A 20,122-nucleotide genomic window follows, 5' to 3' on the forward strand; every position below is an offset into this window, starting at 1 on the left:
AATTTGTTAATCTTTAAATTGTTGTTTAAATGTGTAAATCATTGATTTGAAAAACTACATGACTGTGTCATTAAATGTGTCAATATTTAATTTAATGTAAAATTTAATTTAAAAATTACACGATTTAATTAACTATTTCATGATTGAATATATTTAATTAAAAATTATTAGTTTTCATTTTTTTCATGATTTATTTCATAATTTAATTACAATTTAACTAATTATTGATTCCATTATTCATATAATGATTTAATCAATAAATGACACAATCAAGCAATTATAACAAGATGCCTTTACTATTGTACCATTTGGCTCTTGTCAGCGCCTCATGATATTATTTTTTTCTGTCAAACACAGCCGTCAAAGTCAGTAGGCGGGGCTCTCATGAATCTGGTCTAATCCTTGCAAGTGTACGTGCCAGGTAACAAATCAGGTGTGTTAGGATCCACCCACTGACTTTGACGGATACAATTAATTCTTGAAGCTCTAAAGGGGACAAATTAAATGAATGATTACATCTTTAAAAAATCACATTATTTGTGTCTTTAATTAATTAAATCATTAAATAAAACATTACATTAATAATTAAATTAAAGATCCATCCATCCATCCATTTTCTACCGCTTATTCCCTTTTGGGGTCGCGGGGGGCGCTGGCGCCTATCTCAGCTACAATCGGGCGGAAGGCGGGGTACACCCTGGACAAGTCGCCACCTCATCGCAGGGCTAACACAGATAGACAACATTCACACACTAGGGCCAATTTAGTGTTGCCAATCAACCTATCCCCAGGTGCATGTCTTTGGAAGTGGGAGGAAGCCGGAGTACCCGGAGGGAACCCACGCATTCACGGGGAGAACATGCAAACTCCATAAAAAATCAATTTAACGTGATTTTAAATGTAATTGATTGACACATTTAAAACATAATTATGGATTTAATTCCAATCATAATTCCTTAATGACACATTTAAGTAATTATTTAAAGATGTATTTATTTATTCAATTGTGTCCCATTTGGCCCCCCGTACATTTGTCATGTATGTACTGTATTTCATTGCCCAGGGCAAAGAACATATGCACTGCGAGTTCGTGTGTGACCTTATACAGTAAAGGATGCTGTAGGATATTATTATGTGCTGATTAAAGCGGCAAAAGACAGTATTTAGCATGCATGAGGATGTATGTGATCTCCTGGGAGCTGCGTCTGACTCATCCATTCAGTTCAGCATGCAGGATAATATATATATATATATATATATATATATATATATATATATATATATATATATATATATATATATATATGTATGTATATATATATATATATATATACATATATATACATATAAATATATATATATATACATACATACATATATATACATATAAACATATATACATACATATATATACATATAAATACAGTATATATATATATATATATATATATATATACACACATAAACTTCTGACCATGACTGCGTTTGTGTGTGTATATATATATATATATTTATATATATTCAATATTGATTCAATATATATATATATATATATATATATATATATATATATATATATATATATATATATATATATATATATATATATATACACACACAAACGCAGTCATGGTCAGAAGTTTACATACACTTGTGAGGGACATAATGTCATGGCTGTCTTGAGTTTCCAATCATTTCTACAACTCTTATTTCTTTCTGATAGAGTGATTGGACCACATACTTGTTTGTCACTAAAAACATTCATGAAGTTTGGTTCTTTTTCATGAATTTATTATGGGTCTCCTGAAAATGTGACCAAATTTGCTGAGTCAAACGTATACATACAGCAACGTACATTATACATTTTGGTGATGAAGAAAAGTTACAATCAAATCAAATTAGCTTCATGGCATGGCCTCTTAACTTCATGTGAGTGACAATGATTGATGAAACCTGTTGACTTCTCTGAGCCCATTTAAATAGGGCTCATGTGATGCAGTCAGACTCGGTTACAAACGCGACAAAGGGAAAGTCAAAGGAACTCAGCACAGATCTGAAAAAACTAATCATTGACTTGAACAAGTCCGGAAAGTCACTTATAGCCATTTTAAAGCAGCTTAAGGCCCCAAGAGCAACTGTGCACACAACTGTTCGTAAGTATAAAGTGCATGGCACAGTTTTGTCACTGCCACGATCAGGAAGAAAACGCAAGCTATCCCCTGCTGCTGAGAGAAAATTGCTCAGGATGATCAAGAGTCATCCGAGAACTACCAAAAAGCAGGTCTGCAATGACTTGGGAGCTGCTGGAACACAGGTGTCAGTGTCCACAGTTAAGCGTGTTTTGCATCGCCAAGGAGTGAGGGGCTACCATGCAAGAATTAAGCCCTTGCTCCAGAAGCGACACCTTAAGGATCGTCTAAAATTTGCTGCTGATCACATGGACAAAAACAAGACCTTCTGGAGGAAAGTTCTGTGGGCAGATGAAACAAACATTGAGCTGTTTGGCTAGTAGTATTATGCACTGGGCCTGTTTTGCTGCCAATGGAACTGGTGCAATGGGTCAATGGGACAAAGAAAAAGGAGGATTAACTTCAAATTATTCAGGACAATGACCCCAAACACACATCAAAAGTGGTAAAGGAATGGCTAAATCAGGCTACAATTAAGGTTTTAGAAAGGCCTTCTCAAAGTCCTGACTTAAACCCCATTGACAAAATGTGGACAATGCTGAAGAAACAACTCCATGTCAGAAAAGCAACAAATTTAGCTGAACTGTACCAATTTTGTCAAGAGGAGTGGTTAAACATTAAACCAGAAGCTTGCCAGAAGCTTGTGGATGGCTACCAAAGGCGCCTTATTGCAGTGAAACTTGCCAAGGGACATGTAACCAAATATTAACATTGCTGTATGTATACTTTTGACCCAGCAAATGTGGTCATATGTTTAATAGACCCATAATAAATTCATAAAAGAACCAAACTTCATGAATGTTTTTTGTGACCAACAAGTATGTGCTCCAATCACTTTATAACACAAAAATAAGAGTTGTAGAAATTATTGGAAACTCTAGACAGCCATGATATATATATATATATATATATATATATATATATATATATATATATATATATATATATATATATATATATATATATATATATATATATATATATATATATATATATATATATATATATATATATAGGGCAAAGAGGGGTTAGTGTGTCTGCCTCACAATATGAAGTTCCTGCAGTCCTGGGTTCAAATCCAGGCTCGGGATTTTTCTGTGTGGAGTTTGCATGTTCTCCCCGTGAATGCGTGGGTTCCCTCCGGGTACTCCGGCTTCCTCCCACTTCCAAAGACCAAAGACATGCACCTGGGGATAGGTTGATTGGCAACACTAAATTGGCCCTAGTATGTGAGTGTGAATGTTGTCTGTCTACCTGTGTTGGCCCTGCGATGAGGTGGCGACTTGTCCAGGGTGTACCCTGCCTTCCGCCCGATTGTAGCTGAGATAGGCGCCGGCGCCCCCCGCGACCCCGAAAGGTAATAAGCGGTAGAAAATGGATGGATGGATGGATATATATATATATATTAGGGCTGTGAATCTTTGGGTGTCCCACGATTTGATTCAATATCGATTCTTGGGGCCACGATTTGATAACATATCGATTTTTTCGATTCGATACGATTCTCGATTCAAAAACGATATTTTTCCGATTCAAAACGATTCTGTATTCATTCAATACATAGGATTTCAGCAGGATCTATCCCAGTCTGCTGACATGCAAGCAGAGTAGTAGATTTAAAAAAAAAAAAAAAAGCTTTTATAATTGTAAAGGACAATGTTTTATCAACTCATTGCAATAATGTAAATTTGTTTTAACTATTAAACGAACCAAAAATATGAATTATTTTATCTTTGTGAAAATATTGGACACAGTGTGTTTTCAAGCTTATGAGATGCGATGCAAGTGTAAGCCACTGTGACACTATTGTTCTTTTTTTTATTTTTATAAATGTCTAATGATAATGTCAATGAGGGATTTTTAATCACTACTATGCTGAAACTATAACTAATATTGATACTGTTTTTAATAATATTCATTTTTGTTTCACTACTTTTGGTTTGTTCTGTGTCGGGTGTGTGTCTTCTCAATTGCTCTGTTTATTGCAGTTCTGAGTGTTGCTGGGTCAGGTTTGGTTTTGGAATTGGATTGCATTGTTATGGTATTGCTGTGTGGTGATTTGTTGGATTGATTTAAATAAAAAAAATTAAAAAATCACCCAGTATGCCCTGCAGTTGTGTGCGTGTGTCAGTGGAAGCCACACACAACATACTGCTGGACTAGCAAGTAGATTGAACATGTTGTAGAAGGCGTCAAAAGTAAAGGCTTCATAGCACGCATTAATACTTATTAACTGGGGGACTGCCGGCAGACTCACTTGAGAATATTTACGTCAACTAAGGTCTTCTTCGCTTTGTGACACGGGTCTAAAATGGCTCTTTGAACGGTAAAAGTTACCGATTTCTGAACCATGAATATCATATATTTACAAATGGTTCAACCGCCAACCGCCCGAATCTATTTAAAATCTATTTTTTCGTCATGTCACCCGCCCGACCCGCGGTTTATCCGCGAACTCCGTGGATGAGACCGCGCATCTTTAATATATATATATATATATATATATATATATATATCCATCCATCCATCATCTTCCGCTTATCCGAGGTCGGGTCGCGGGGGCAACAGCCTAAGCAGGGAAACCCAGACTTCCCTCTCCCCAGCCACTTCGTCTAGCTCTTCCTGGGGGATCCCGAGACGTTCCCAGGCCAGCCGGGAGACATAGTCTTCCCAACGTGTCCTGGGTCTTCCCCGTGGCCTCCTACCGGTTGGACGTGCCCTAAACACCACCCTAGGGAGGCGTTCGGGTGGCATCCTGACCAGATGCCCGAACCACCTCATCTGGCTCCTCTCGATGTGAAGGAGCAGCGGCTTTACTTTGAGTTCCTCCCGGATGGCAGAGCTTCTCACCCTATCTCTAAGGGAGAGCCCCGCCACACGGCGGAGGAAACTCATTTCGGCCGCTTGTACCCGTGATCTTATCCTTTCGGTCATGACCCAAAGCTCATGACCATAGGTGAGGATGGGAACGTAGATCAACCGGTAAATTGAGAGCTTTGCCTTCCGGCTCAGCTCCTTCTTCACCACAACGGATCGGTACAACGTCCGCATTACTGAAGACGCCGCACCGATCCGCCTGTCGGTCTCACGATCCACTCTTCCCTCACTCGTGAACAAGACTCCTAGGTACTTGAACTCCTCCACTTGGGGCAGGGTCTCCTCCGGACATGGCATTCCACCCTTTTCCGGGCGAGAACCATGGACTCGGACTTGGAGGTGCTGATTCTCATTCCGGTCACTTCACACTCGGCTGCGAACCGATCCAGCGAGAGCTGAAGATCCCGGTCAGATGAAGCCATCAGGACCACATCATCTGCAAAAAGCAGAGACCTAATCCTGCGGTCACCAAACCGGAACCCCTCAACGCCTTGACTGCGCCTAGAAATTCTGTCCATAAAAGTTATGAACAGAATCGGTGACAAAGGACAGCCTTGGCGGAGTCCAACCCTCACTAAATATGTGTTCGACTTACTGACGGCAATGCGGACCAAGCTCTGGCACTGATCGTACAGGGAGAGGACCGCCACAATAAGACAATATATATATATATATATATATATATATTCATACATACATATATTTACGTATAACATGCGTAAAGCTACAGACCCCATTCAACAGCATTTATATATATGGACCCACATGTATAATATCAATGTTAATGTAACTGAGAGTGTACAAATGGTCCCAATAAGTGTCCATTAGTATCAACTATCTGTCATTTAACTGGGGACACTTTACAACTACCTTGGGGGGGGGGTCTTGTTCCCCACTGGATGTATTTATTTTAGTTTGCCTTTGCTTTAGTCCATCCTTATAATGGTATTCGTTTTCTCTGCCTACAGTAATGGAAAAAAACAGCATCTATCAATATCTTGACAAAAAAAATACTGAGTTGTGTATTTTGTGAAAACAGTCGGTAATGGTTATATGTGCAGTAAAACTTTTCATGAACTCAACTCACCTTATCGTGTGTTCCACATCGTTTAGTTTACAGAGTAATAAATTAAAAGTCATATTTGGGGCAATGTTTTCTCTAAAGGTGTTGTTGAGTCCCAGATTGACGCGTCCTTCCGTCTCTTATTCCCTTCTCGTGACGTCATCGTGTGACGCGAGTGCGTGGCTGTTGTGATTATGCTCCCTGGTTTCGATGACCCGCCTTATCTAGTCTGTGATTGGTCGGTTTATGATGTTTCCCACTAACCTTAGCCAATTGTGACTCGCCATCAAAACACCAACCAATCATCATGGACTGCTTGTGTTTAATGACGGGCTATTGTCAGCACCACAATGGCTCTCGAGTTACTGGTCTTCTCCAGCCAACGCAGAGCTAAGAGTTACATAAACTGTTTAAGTACATTTAATTTAAAGTACTGTATGAAATTAGATGATAATTTTTAAATTTAAGTTCGTGCTGTTACGTGTTTATAATACTAAATATTATTTTCATTGGCTTTCTATTCTTCGTAATTAAGTTTCACACTTTCCATCCATCAATTCACTACCGCTTCTCCCGTTCGTGTTGCATTTTATTCCTGGTCCAACACAACACGTGACTGTCCTGGCTGTGAATCCCAATAAAGGACACATTGGGTGAAACCGCACAGAATTTAAAGCAAAGGTCTCAGACACGCGGCCCGCCATACATTATTTTGCGGCCCCCACCTTAATATGAAAGTTTAATGTTAGTGCGGCCCGCGAGTTTTGTATGAATGGCGCTTGATAGCGTTGTGTGCGGAGCTGTAGGAATCTACCAATCACTGTGTGGTATGTGGCTCTCGAGGGCCGAACATTGACGTCACTTGCGTGATGCAAGCAGAGAACTCCAGACAGAGACGATTTTTGATATTTGGGTCCAAAATGGCTCTTTCAAATGTTCTGGGTTGCCTACCCCTGCGTTAGTGGAAAAGCGGAAAATGAGTGAAAGAGACAGAGACGTTGCCATGGAGACGAGGGTTTTCTAACGTGCCTGGCTGCAGTCGCACCGCGACATTTGTCCGTCGGTAATAACATTCCCTGATAACCCAGACCAATTCAAACCGTTATATATATATTTTTAAATTTAATTTGCATTGCCTCACATTTTTTAATCCTCATTTTGTTCATTTATATTTAGATTTTATTTTGTGTTAAAAATAAAAATAGACATTAAATTTTTTTTTATTTTTTAAGAAATCTTTTTTCGCAGCCCAGCCTCATCCAGACTCTGCATCCAGTGGCCCCCAGGTAAATTGAGTTTGAGACCCCTGATTTAAAGCATGTTAGTAATCAATTTGTAGGTTAAAAAAAGAATAATTGTGTATTAACATCATGAGGCAATTATACTCCATCCATTTTCTACCGCTTGTCCCTTTTGGGGTCGCTGGAGCATATCTCAGCTGCATTCGGGCGGAAGGGGGGATAAACCCTGGACAAATCGCCACCTTATTGCAGGGCCAACACAGATAGACAGACAACATTCACACTCACATTTGGACGGCGTGGCGCGGTGGAGGAGTGGCCGTGCGCAACCCGAGGGCCCCTGGTTCAATCCCCGCCTAGTACCAACCTCTTCACGTCCGTTGTGTCCTGAGCAAGACACTTCACCCTTGCTCCTGATGGGTGCTGGTTAGGGCCTTGCATGGCAGCTCCCTCCAACAGTGTGTGAATGTGTCTTGTTTGGAGGTGGGAGGAAGCCGGAGTACCCGGAGGGAACCCACGCAGTCACGGGGAGTCTTATATTCATATTTCATAACTGCGATGACAAATTTGACACCTCGTTAATCTAGGTCACTTGTGTACGTGAGTGACAAGTAGAAAAGCTCTGACTTGCTTGGTGTCAGCCAGTCTTCAGATTTTTTTAAGGAAAATATAATTTGGTCAATATTCATATTACTAACAGAATCCAACGAGTTTAATCAATGTCTGTTTCAATGACACCTCAGTATTACTCGTGGCTAAGCCAAAAGGAACACACCTAACTGACAGTAAACAGTGGTCTATTTTATTGAATGAGTTGTTTAATGCATTTCAAGTACTCCAAAAAATTACATCTCTTTTCACAATACAATTGGAATCCTTTTTTTTTTTAGTAAAAATGTTCAAAGTGAACAAAAATCTCCAATACTGTATAAAACACAGTGAACATTAAAATCATGACAGTAGTATTACTTTTTAATCTCGTGTTCTTTCGGCCTACATCACCTACAACATTTCATTTGGACATTGCAGTGCACGTTCATCTAAAATCTTTTACCAAGACTACGAAATGAAAATGAAAGTAAATTTACAGGCATTAAGCTTCTGCTCTTCTAGCCAAACCATGCCACAGGGTAACACAGACTTAAAAAAAAAAAAAAAAAAAAAGTTACATTAAATCCATCACACAGTTTTTTGTATAATAGATGACAGTGGAGGAAAATATTAGAAATCCAGTTCAACCAGCACATACAAGAACATAAATAACTTAAGAGGATCATTTGTCACAAAAAAAAAAAAAAAATCAGCATGTTATCAAAATGTAATTTTCAGTTTGGAATGAAATGTGAATTTCCAAAGTACTGTACAAGTTTACAGGTTCAATTCTGGAGCGTTTTTTGTTTTTTTTTAAAGTTGCACTTTTGTTTTGTACAGACAAACACACAAGCCTGATTCACTTCCTCTCCGGAGCAAAACGTGGGATTGAAATCCAAACATGGGAACAGTGTTGTTTGTATAAGACATTAGTTATGATTAGAAACTGCATGCACTCAGAACAGAATACACTCATGTCAGGACTGAAGACAGAAACATTGCATGGAATATTAAATGCAAAAATTATGTTCTTTATTGTAATCGTCAAACTAGGATTCCTACTGAAGACTGGATCGTGCCTAGAGGACAGAAAGTCGTCAATCAAGTGTCAAAGGTGCATAAAGATGGCGCACGCTGATGCAAACAGACACTCCAGGATGGTGAAATAGCAAGTTGTGTGAATATAGTGTCTCAACAAGCCCCTCTTCTTTTTATTGTCACATTAAAAGTAGTCAAAGTAAGTGTTGACTCATGTCACAGACCAATGAATAGTCACATTTAGTTAATGCCACTGCATGCCCACTAAAGTTTGCTATCTGAGGAACAATAGAATGATTTTTTAAGACTATGTTGTTTTTTTTACACACATCCACTGAATCCTTTTATTTCCACAAACATGTCAACGCTCACTTCTCAACTCGACCACAGCAACCCTCGCATATACGTTCATTTAGTGGTTATTCATTCTTTGTATAGCTAAATTAAACTGGTCAAAGGGGGGTTGAAAAAGCAAGGTGGTCTCTTCTTCCTCACATTGAGCTTAAGCAACACGAACAAGAAATGAAGCAGTAAAAAGGAGACGTATCCAAAAAAAAGAAAAAAAAAGAGGGGTATGGTGACTTTGTTGAATGAATTCAGAATCAAGCAACCTAAAGTGACAGAGCTCCACCTGATTGGACAACAGAGTCAGATCGCCTGCGACGATGTCCACAGAGCTCTTAGCGACTATCATTCTTTCTTCGCTTGTGTGTTAAAAGTCCTGAGAGCGCTAACCAAAAAATTAAAACAAACAAAACAGAGAAGAGTGAAGAATTACCCATTTACAGTAGAAGAAATAGTTTGTTTTCACTTATGATACACAAAATATGTACAGTCACATGCAGGAGACTGTCTGCACAATAGAGACGGCAGCATGTCTCTTTTGCTGTTTGTACATGTGGAAATCACACAAGTGCCGCCACTCCCCTGCCGAGTGTCTCTCTCTCTCTCTTTCTCTTTCATTTTGGGCTAGAATGGCGCGAGAAAAGCACGGACAAAAATTTACCGGCAGCCACAGGCGTGTCACTAGAGACGACGTCGCAAAAGAACCAAAACACATCACAAAGTGTACTAAATCTACAGATGATTCCTTAACTCCTTGGCACTCCTCTGAATTTCAAACCATATCAAATGAAGATGGAAAAAAAAACCAGATCGTGCGGCGCTGCAAATGGCTGACGGTCCACTCCTACAAAGAGCCTGAAGGAAGCTGCTGGATGTTCTCTTCTTGGTGTGTTTGTCAAGATGGAAAATACGTTGGTGACTAACAACCATGTCAGGCTTTTTCTTTGGATGGAGTGACGCTTTAGTTATCCCACAGTAGGCACAAGGAGGAGCCAAGGCATTGGGGGGCGGGGGGGTATGGCGGCAGGGGTGGAGGTTTGGGTGCGGTCTCAGCGTCTCATCTGGCCCATCTGATAGTTTTCTCTTTGCTGACGGTGGTGCCGCTGGTGCTGTGCCGGCCGCTGAGGCTGCCTTTGTGCTTGTCGCTGACCGCCATGAGCACCGTGGCCGCTGTGCTGCGACTGTTGCTGCACCTGGGAGTTGGCGTGCTGCTGCGCTCGCCGCCTCTTCAAAGTACCTATAAGAGAAAAGAGGGTTGGTTGAGCTTTTTATCGGCGTTTTAAAACTGTCTTGTCATCAGAAGGAACCGTTACAACAACAACCTAACGTTATTATTGTGTGTACGGTTAGAACAAACAGTACAGGCCAAAAGTTTGGACACACCTCCTCATTCACTGGGTTTTCCTTATTTTCATTACTATTTACATTGTAGATTGTCACTGAAGGCATCCAAACTATGAATGAACACATGTGGAGTTATGTACATAACAAAAAAGTGAAATAACTGAAAACATGTTTTATATTCTAGTTTCTTCAAAATAGCCACCCTTTGCACTGATTACTGTTTTTCACACTCTTGGCATTCTCTCGAGGAGCTTCAAGAGGTAGTAACCTGAAAGGGTTTTCACTTTACAGGTGTCATATTTTTGATGCCTTCAGTCAATCAATCAATCAATCAATGTTTATTTATATAGCCCTAAATCACAAGTGTCTCAAAGGGCTGCACAAACCACAACGACATTCTCGCTACAGTGAGAATCTACATAGTGTTCACTGCAATAATGACAATAAACTTTATTCTATTCTACATAGTAAAAACTCATTGACTTGAGAAGATGTGTCCAAACTTGTGGCCTGTACTGTATATCCTTTTGCTCCACATTTCGTATGACTTAAGAGTTTTTGTTTAAGAGTGGTCGCTCTGACGTCTTGGGCCTGTGTTCTAGCGTTCCCATACTACCTCAAGATTGCTTGTAAGCTACTCTTTTGATTTTGTTTAGTCTCATCATTAATCTTCATGTTGGTTATTGCAAAACTCAAAAGCAGTACCAGCTATCTTGGCTGCACCTTCAACAATTAAGTTGGAGAGTTGTTGTACATTGATGTGCTTGTGATTGTTTATGAATGTGTTCTAAAAAAGCCTTTGTGGGGCTAGATTGCTTTCAGTGCTCTAAATGTCAAATATCAAAAATAAAGAGTAACTGCAATACCCCACCTTCCGCCCCACTGCAGCAGGGATAGGCTCCAGTACCCCCCGCGACACCGAAAGGGATTAAAAAACATTTTTTTTTGCCTATCATTCACAATCCTTGCATGAGACAAGAACAAAAACACTGCTAGCAATGCAAGTAATTGTTATATATTTTGCCTGTGAATGACATAAAACAGAAGAGAAAAAAGTTCCCTAATGTCAAAATTGTTCCATGTTAATAACTTATTTAATTCTACAAACACACACTTGAATGGGTACTCAAGTAAACCCTTAAATAAAACCGGTCATGTTGTTGTTATGATAGACTGTACATTCAATGATAGTTAGCGTTGGTAGCCAAACTTAACCAAATCGCTTTTATTAATTGAGCACCGACAAAGCTGATGTGCGCGTGTGAGTTACATAAGGGGGTAGTTTATGTCATTACGTGCTCAAAGCTTGAAGGCGGGATATAATGCTTAACACACTTTGGAAAGTTGGCACCCGGTAGGCATCCGCGTAAAAGTTGCAAAGAACCACTGTGACATCATTGTGTATAGTACATATGTTTTTATTTGTTTTGATACATGTCTCACCTGGAAGTGGCTTAGGAGGAGGGAGCTTGGGGTTACTGCTAGGTGTATGGACGCTACAGATCTTAATGAAGCCAGCCATCAGCATGATAAGAGCAATGCCCATCAGCAACACTGCCCACCAGTGGGCCTAGAAGCAAAAACAAACCATTAACCATGCACAAAAAACACTTTCAAGACATATAACGGTTCACTTATCATTATCTTAATTAATTGCAATGTTACAAGTGTCATTTTTGGGGACAGCCTTAGTTGTTTCAATATTATCTATGACTGTAAACAGATGTGCTCCTAAATCCAGGTGTCCATGTTTAGTGTTCCTTTGGAACGTAGTAATATTGCTTTTGAATGTAGGGGCTTGTTTTCTGTCGGACTCCATTATCATTGACATTGTTGTAGCAGTGTCAACTTTAATATTTGTCCAGATCCTCGATGTCTTTGACGTTAACTACTCCTGCTTCTGGGCCGCCAGATTTTAAAGTTGGCATTCCAAGTTTTCAGAATTTTTCCCTGCTTCCTGAAGTCATGTGCTTTCTTGGAGATTTCAGCATTAAGTTTGTCGAGGCGCTAATTCATGTACACATTTGTACCCTTTAACTTATTTCTCTGTTTCAGCAGTGCCATTTTATATTTTTTGTTTAACAAGTTGCACGAGGATGACCATAGTGGAGGTGTTGTTTCTTCCATTCAGTGGGATGCATGGTTTGATGGTATTAACGTCAACTTCCATTTTTTTTGATTGCAGAACGTTGACCACTTGGTGCTCTGCTAGGGCAACATCCATTACACCTGGTTCGTCTCTGTTATTCAAGGCTTTCGCGCTGGATCTTGGTTTTATTGGCTGCCCTTTTACGATGATATGCTTCATTTGTTTGTCCTTTATCCATTTCATCTTCAATATTCCGCAGCATGATGTTATCTTCATAACTATCTCATTGCAATAATTTCCTCTTGGAAAATCATTACCTCTTGACGCATTTCTGTTTGCTATTTTAAGAGATTCCCCCCGATCTCCTTGAGATCTTTAAATTCCCTTTTCGTTTTGTTAATCCGGGTTTGCAGAATTCTCATACTGTCTTTATGTTCTAATCTTGATATTTCCAGGTCTGCTCCCAGGTTGTCTATCTTTTTAACATCAAGTATTGCTTACCTTTGTGTTCTCTATTTACAGACTTATTTGATGCAACTGACACCAAATGTGCTGGGATTGGAGTTTTTTTCTTAGCTTTTGACATAGCTAACGGCAGTTGCCTGTTTAGCGACTTGCGGATTTAACTTGTCTTTTTCATTTGTACCTTGCGCAGTTTGGAAATCAACTGGAAGTGTCAACTGAGCTCACAATGTGAGGTAAGAAACACTAAAAAACTGCTTCGAACTCTCACCACCGTACAATCCCAGTGTACCTTCTGGTTGCTAGGAAACCGCTTTAACTTGCTTTTTTTCCTAGCAAATCTGTGCTTCTCACCTGACCAAGAGCAGCTTGGAGATGCCAGCTAACTCTCCTGTAGCTGTGATCACAATCAGAAGTTAAAAACACTTAAAATTTATCAAAAACCCCGGTAGCAAAAGAGGAGCCTTTTTCTTTGCATCTTTTCCCTTTGACCGGAAGTGACTTGTATGAGGTCAAGGATGTTATGTGCAACTTTAGGAGCATTTTTTGTTTTTTCTTGAATTGTACAACCCCCAAGGTTACATACTTTATTTTTAGATAGTAAAGAAAGACGCCAAAAAGTAGATACATACCACAATCCACTCAGCAATGTTCTCATAAAGCTCTGGGTTGAAAATGGCCTTTTTGAGCCGGGCAAGAGGTCCGTCCGCATCCACCAGTCGACACTTCATGAACACGTCGCAGTAACCCTTGAAGTCGTTGCAAGGCGAACCCGCTGGGAGGGTGGTCACTTTCTTTTGGAAGAAGTCAGCCAGACTCTGCGACCCGGTGCTGCTGCACGTGCTGGGGTTCACTGGAGAGTAGGGTCAGAGTTAGTAAAGATGTGAAGTACTCTAAACAAAGAAGTACATGACTCACTCTTCTGCATGCAGCACACGTGGCAAAGCTCCGTCTCATCTTTACCCTCTTGACTGGCGCATGTGCATGCTTCAAGTCCATATTTCTCACAGATGGAGCCTGAGCAGCCCTGTGAAGAAAGAGCAGGAGGCGATGAGCTAAGCATACCTATCTATGTGAAGGAGACCAGCTGCTGCAGTTCAGTGTCAAGACGCTGGCCACTCACTCCATTGAGGCACACTTGAGTCTCGCCGTGACAGGCGGTGAAGTTGGCCTTGGGCTCAGATGACGGGCACTGCGGGCTCACTCCGTTACACATGCCTTGATGAGCGCACTCCGACTCATCCCTGCACTTTTCATTGCGACCTTTGTAGGCGCACTCAGCAGTACAACAAGGTCCCTGACTGGGACTAATGGAAAAAGCATGATCAAGATGGGTGAAAAATATATCGAACCGTGAAAACAAAAATTGCAGATTGAGACTTACCTGCAGACTTTGTTGGGCTTTAATTTGCACTTCTTGTTATCAGGCTGGTTGGCATCATAGCAGCACTGGTCCCGACACTGATCACTGTAGCCACAGTCACACTCCTCTCCTGGCTCCACTAGGCCATTTCCACATATAGGCTGGCCAGATTCTAATTAGCAGAAAACAATACAAAGAGGAAATATGATGCAATAAGAAGATACCTTATGGATACACCACACTACACCTCTTGATCAGTTATTTCATTGAATTGGGGGTTAGTTCCTGGTACTCTACAGTTCCTTTTGATTTATAGTTCTTCAGGACAAGGGTAGCCATTAGTGGTAACTGTGTAATAAAAACCAATACATTTCCAGTTAAAACTCTGGTAAGTCCAGGACAAAGTGAAAATGAATTTTAGCATTCAGACAGGTTAGATTGTGGCTAAAATCATCACATTTGTCATAATCAGAAGCAACTTTTGACACACAAAAAAACTGCAAAAATCATAAAGACTACAAACAATGTTTTTTTTATTAGCTAATTTCCTTCATCTGAATAGCCATTTGCTATTTATAGCATGAAATAACAAATATCATGTCATGTTGTTAATTTTTCAAAATGATTAAACTATTCAATGTCAAAATATAAACCGTAAATATAATGAAAACAATTTCAGCTACTGTCTGGTTCTAAAACAACATCAATCCATCCATCCATTTCTACCGCTTGTCCCTTTCGGGGTCTAAATTTAGATAATGTAGCAAAAGTAATCACGTCTGCCACAATCATGTGTATTTCACGTCTTCCATGTCAAGAGTAGTTCTGATTTGGGCTTACATGGTAAACAACTCAAATTAATGTTTTATCCAGATGCATACATTTGTCCAAATGTGGCAAAGTAGACACATTGTGGGTTTCCTGGATGTCGTCTACATCGCTAAAAGAAAAATGTAAGGAAGGGAATCCCTCTGCCATCTTCCACTAGTTTTTTAAAATATATAAATCGCCCGCTTGAATATTCCCTCTTCTCTTCTACGACTCCCTCGTCCTCATTTGGGATTTACGTGTCTGTTGTGATTTTCCTTCCTGGTTCGATGACCCGCCCTATATTGCCTCTAATTGGCCTGTCTGTAATCTTTTGCCCCAATCTTAACCACTCATGAATCACCATAGAAAAACCAACCAACCAATCATGGATTTTCTTATACGTAAACCGACCAATCATCATTGATTTTTCACGTATCTTTTGTGCCTTGTCCGTGGATTTAATCTATTTATGTCTCTCTCCTCCCCCTCTCTTCTTTTGTAGCATGTAGTTTCGCTAACCACTACATGGGTCTAGATATAACTAAGCTACGAAAATCGCGACTTGTTTAAAAAGTAGCGAAGCTACTGCCAAGCTACTGGGAAATGTCGTCCTACGTAGCTTCAATTTTGAAGTTAATAATTTTTAATGGAAAACAGTAGTTTTTACCACTGCAGCCGTAAACCAGAATTTCATTATCAACAACCGTAGTCATTACATTAAAACCGTATTTGTTGGCAGGTATGCAAGTGTGCGACATGCTCAATGCAGCTCACCTTTTGTCGGGGACATTGAGGGACAGAAGAGTTCTAAACATTTGAACAATTCTCAACAAAGTATATTATACAATGGGCAGCAACAATTGAAAATAGAGCAAAACGGTATAATATAAAAATATACTGCGGTGAGGTAGTGACTTGTCCTAAGTGTACACCACCTTCCGCCCAAGTGCAGCTGGGGTAGGTTTCAGCACCACCTGTCACCCCGAGATGGACAAGCAGTAGAAAATAGATGGATGGATGTTAATACTAACAACATATTTTTCTCAATGTGTGTACTGTATAATTTTTTGGAGCCTTTTTAAATAAAATGATATTTTAGCAAATTATAAAAAGACGTCATGGTGACCACACCCTTAACCACGCTCCCACTGCCAAGGGTATCTTGGCAATCTAGGGTAAGCCTTGGTGCTTTTATTAAAACCCAAGTTGTGTCCCCATTAACTGCATTAACTTGAAATGTTATCTTGTCATTTTTAGGTGACTGACAAGCACAAGCCTTAGGACAGGGTCACCAACGCGGTGCCCGCGGGCACCAGGTAGCCCGTAAGGCCCAGATGAGTAGCCGCTGGCCTGTTCTAAAAATAGCTCAAATAGCAGCACTTACAAGTGAGCTGCCTCTATTTTTAAAATGTTATTTATTTACTAGCAAGCTGGTCTCGCTTTGCTTGACATTTTTAATTCTAAGAGAGACAAAACTCAAATAGAATTTGAAAATCCAAGAAAATATTTTAAAGACTTGGCCTTCATTTTTTTAAATAAATTCATTTATTTTTTTACTTTGCTTCTTATAACTTTCAGAAAGACAATTTTGGAGAAACAATACAACCTTAAAAATTATTTTAGGATTTTTAAACACATATACCTTTTTACATTTTAAATTCCTTCCTCTTCTTTCCTGACAATTTAAATCAATGTTCAAGTAAATTTATTTGTTTTATTGCAAAGAATAATAAATAAGTTTTAATTTAATTCTTAATTTTTGCTTCTGTTTTTTCGATGAAGAATATTTGTGAAATATTTCTTCAAACTTATTATGTTTAAAATTAAAAAAATATATATTCTGGCAAATCTGGAAAATCTTTAGAATCAAATTTAAATCTTATTTCAAAGTCTTTTGAATTTATTTTACATTTTTTGTTATGGAAAATCTAGAAGAAATAAGGATTTGTCTTTGTTAGAAATATAGCTTGGTCCAATTTGTTATATATTCTAACAAAGTGCAGATTGTATTTTAACCTATTTAAAACATGTCATCAAAATTCTTAAATGTATCTTAATCAGGAAAAATTACTAATGATGTTCCATAAATTATTTTTTTTCTCTCAAAAAGATTCGAATTAGCTAGTTTTTCTCTTCTTTTTTTCGGTTGAATTTTGAATTTTAAAGAGTCAAAAGTGAAGATAAACTATGTTTCAAAATTTTATTTTAATTTTTTTCCTGTTTTCTCCTCTTTTAAACCGTTCAATTATGTGTTTTTTCATCATTTATTCTCTACAAAAAACCTTCCGTAAAAGAAAAAAAAATGTACAATGGAATGACAGACAGAAATAGCCATTTTTAAAAAATATATATATATATAGATGTATTTATTAAAGGTAAATTGAGCAAATTGGCTATTTTTGGCAATTTATTTAAGTGTGTATCAAACTGGTAGCCCTTCGCATTAATCAGTACCCAAGAAGTAGCTCTTGGTTTCAAAAAGGTTGGTGACCCCTGCCTTAGGACCTGAGCAAGATTCTTTGAAAAAAATGGCTGCCATCAAGCAAAACATATTTGTCTTATGTTATAATACAACTTTAAACATATCTATATTAATGCATGAAGTGCTACAGTGATTGGCCAACAAAGAATTGTTATTGTCCATGTGTCACTTAATAACATTTGAATTGATATACCACCATGGGGTTTATAATCTGACCATGCCGTTACTTTCTTGTACCGCAAGCCCCACCCACTCTTAAGGGTTAGTCAGGAGGCAGAAGCACATAATGGACTATAGTTTGCACTTTTTGGTAAACAATCCATCCATCCATTTTCTACCGCTTGTCCCTTTCTGGGTCGCGGGAGCCTATCTCAGCTGCATTCGGGCGGTAGGCGGGGTACACCCTGGAAAAGTTGCCGTCTCATCGCAGTTTTTGGTAAACATAGGAACTTAAATTGTTAAGCAGGCAGCAAACTTTTAAATATTTGTTGTGGGCGGATCGACCCAAATAACGATAGTATTGATACCTTGATTAGATGAATACTTTTATTACTACCACACAATTATCGTTTGTGGTGTTTGTTATTGTTTACGAAAGCATAAATTAAGTCTCTGGACACAGTATGACGGAAGGCAAAAACCAAAGGATTTAAATGAGTGTCAATAGAAGTGTTTGTTTACAGTATTTATTGCATACCATTGACTTTATTTTACTCGAACAATTGTATATTGGTAAACGTGTCATTTATTTGATGTTGTAAGACCCCTGTCCTGTTTTTCCCCCCAAAAATAAATGGCAAAATGACAAAGTTATTGAATGGTATTGAATATTTTAAATACAAAACTATCAGTAATACCACTCCTGCCCCTATAACTACTTGGTATTGATAAACACATCTGTAGCATTGCTCACTACTAATAAACATAATACAATACAATATGTTAATGTTTACACTTTTATTTCTTTATGAAAATAATGGCATTCATTTTAATAATCCTAACTTGCAGTAGGGCATACATGTTTTAATACTACTACTTATGTGTGAACTATTTTAAAGTTTCTACAAGTTACTAGTTACTTTTTTGCATGAAAATCTGCACCCCAACCAAAATTTCCCCATTGTGGGATAGATGCAAACTAAACTAATCTCAAGAAGTGGATGAAACTTGGTCAAGTCTGTTACCACTTGTAGCATGTATCTTTTATTGTTTTTTTAATGTTTGTTTTTTTTGTGCTTCTGTATTCGTCCTTTTATTTCTTTTACCTAACTGGGGACAACAGATGGAAACGATCAATTGTGCTATGATCTGGCATATTTACAATTTTATCTTTTTTACCGTGTTAAAATATTTTTTGTAGTAAAATAAAACTGTTGGGCCCTAAGCAATTTAAGTTTCTTTTATCACAAACTAATAAAACAGCTTTTGAAAATGAGTTAAAATCCCCCTGTTTATTAAAACATGTTCAAGATAATCGTTTGACTAGTCGACTGATCGAAAATAATAATAAATGACTAGTTGGCTATCAAAATATTTGTTGCAGTCCTACATGCCAAAACATATTGAACACAACCCGTAGGAGGCACCGCAATTGTCCTTTACAGCCATTAAATGAAATGTCTTTAAAAATGACATATACAAATGAAACTAATATAAAAACTAATATATGACATAGGCTCATAACATGCAACTCAATTTTTTAAACCATCATTTGATATAATTTTGATGGTTATGTCTTACAGCTCATTAAAACCTCTAATTGAAAATCTCGGGGGAAAAAATGTATGATCATGAAAATCATAAATCAAGGCTCACTTTGCACGTAATAAGTTCATATCACCTACTGTATTAGTTTTACATTTGAAGGTGAATTGTTGATATGCACAAACTTTTGCATGGTGTTCAAAATTTGGAGTTCCACCTGTATAGCAGTGTAACACTCTAATGAATGTATTGTTTGTGGTAAATTGTCATAAAAAATTAATTTTATAGGAACACAATCTGCGAGCTCTTCAAAAAAATGCTTCCTATTAAAGGGAACTGCACTCTTTTTTAAATGTTTCCTATTCACAATCATTATGAGAGACAAGAACACGTCTTTTTTTTAGGCTTTTCTTTTTTTTTTTATAGGATTTTGCAGATGATAGAAAAACGCTTGGAAGATGTGGCAAAGGGAGTCACATTTGTAGCCTTCAAAGCCCTCCATTATAAAAACTGTTTTTTATACA

At 38.4% G+C, this 20,122-nt stretch overlaps 1 protein-coding gene and 1 long non-coding RNA gene across 2 annotated transcripts in view; both read right to left on the reverse strand.

Moving 5' to 3' along the window:
- The window catches only part of LOC133563267 (uncharacterized), a 109,503-nt gene extending 103,216 nt beyond the window's left edge, over positions 1–6,287 (reverse strand). The window contains exon 1 of the long non-coding RNA XR_009809023.1: positions 6,154–6,287. This is a non-coding gene — a long non-coding RNA (uncharacterized LOC133563267). The remainder of the gene's footprint in view (positions 1–6,153) is intronic.
- A 1,863-nt stretch (positions 6,288–8,150) lies between these two features.
- Positions 8,151–20,122, reverse strand: part of LOC133563268 (disintegrin and metalloproteinase domain-containing protein 10-like) — a 56,076-nt gene continuing 44,104 nt past the window's right edge. The window contains exons 11-16 of the mRNA XM_061917296.1: positions 14,624–14,774; positions 14,363–14,546; positions 14,158–14,266; positions 13,872–14,092; positions 12,132–12,258; positions 8,151–10,581 (exon numbers count right to left, since the gene is read on the reverse strand). Coding sequence (XP_061773280.1) covers positions 10,394–10,581; positions 12,132–12,258; positions 13,872–14,092; positions 14,158–14,266; positions 14,363–14,546; positions 14,624–14,774 — 980 coding nt within the window. The 3' untranslated portion in view covers positions 8,151–10,393. The remainder of the gene's footprint in view (positions 10,582–12,131; positions 12,259–13,871; positions 14,093–14,157; positions 14,267–14,362; positions 14,547–14,623; positions 14,775–20,122) is intronic.

This window comes from Nerophis ophidion, linkage group LG12 (genome assembly GCF_033978795.1).
Source record: "Nerophis ophidion isolate RoL-2023_Sa linkage group LG12, RoL_Noph_v1.0, whole genome shotgun sequence".
NCBI classification, from domain to species: Eukaryota; Metazoa; Chordata; class Actinopteri; order Syngnathiformes; family Syngnathidae; genus Nerophis; species Nerophis ophidion.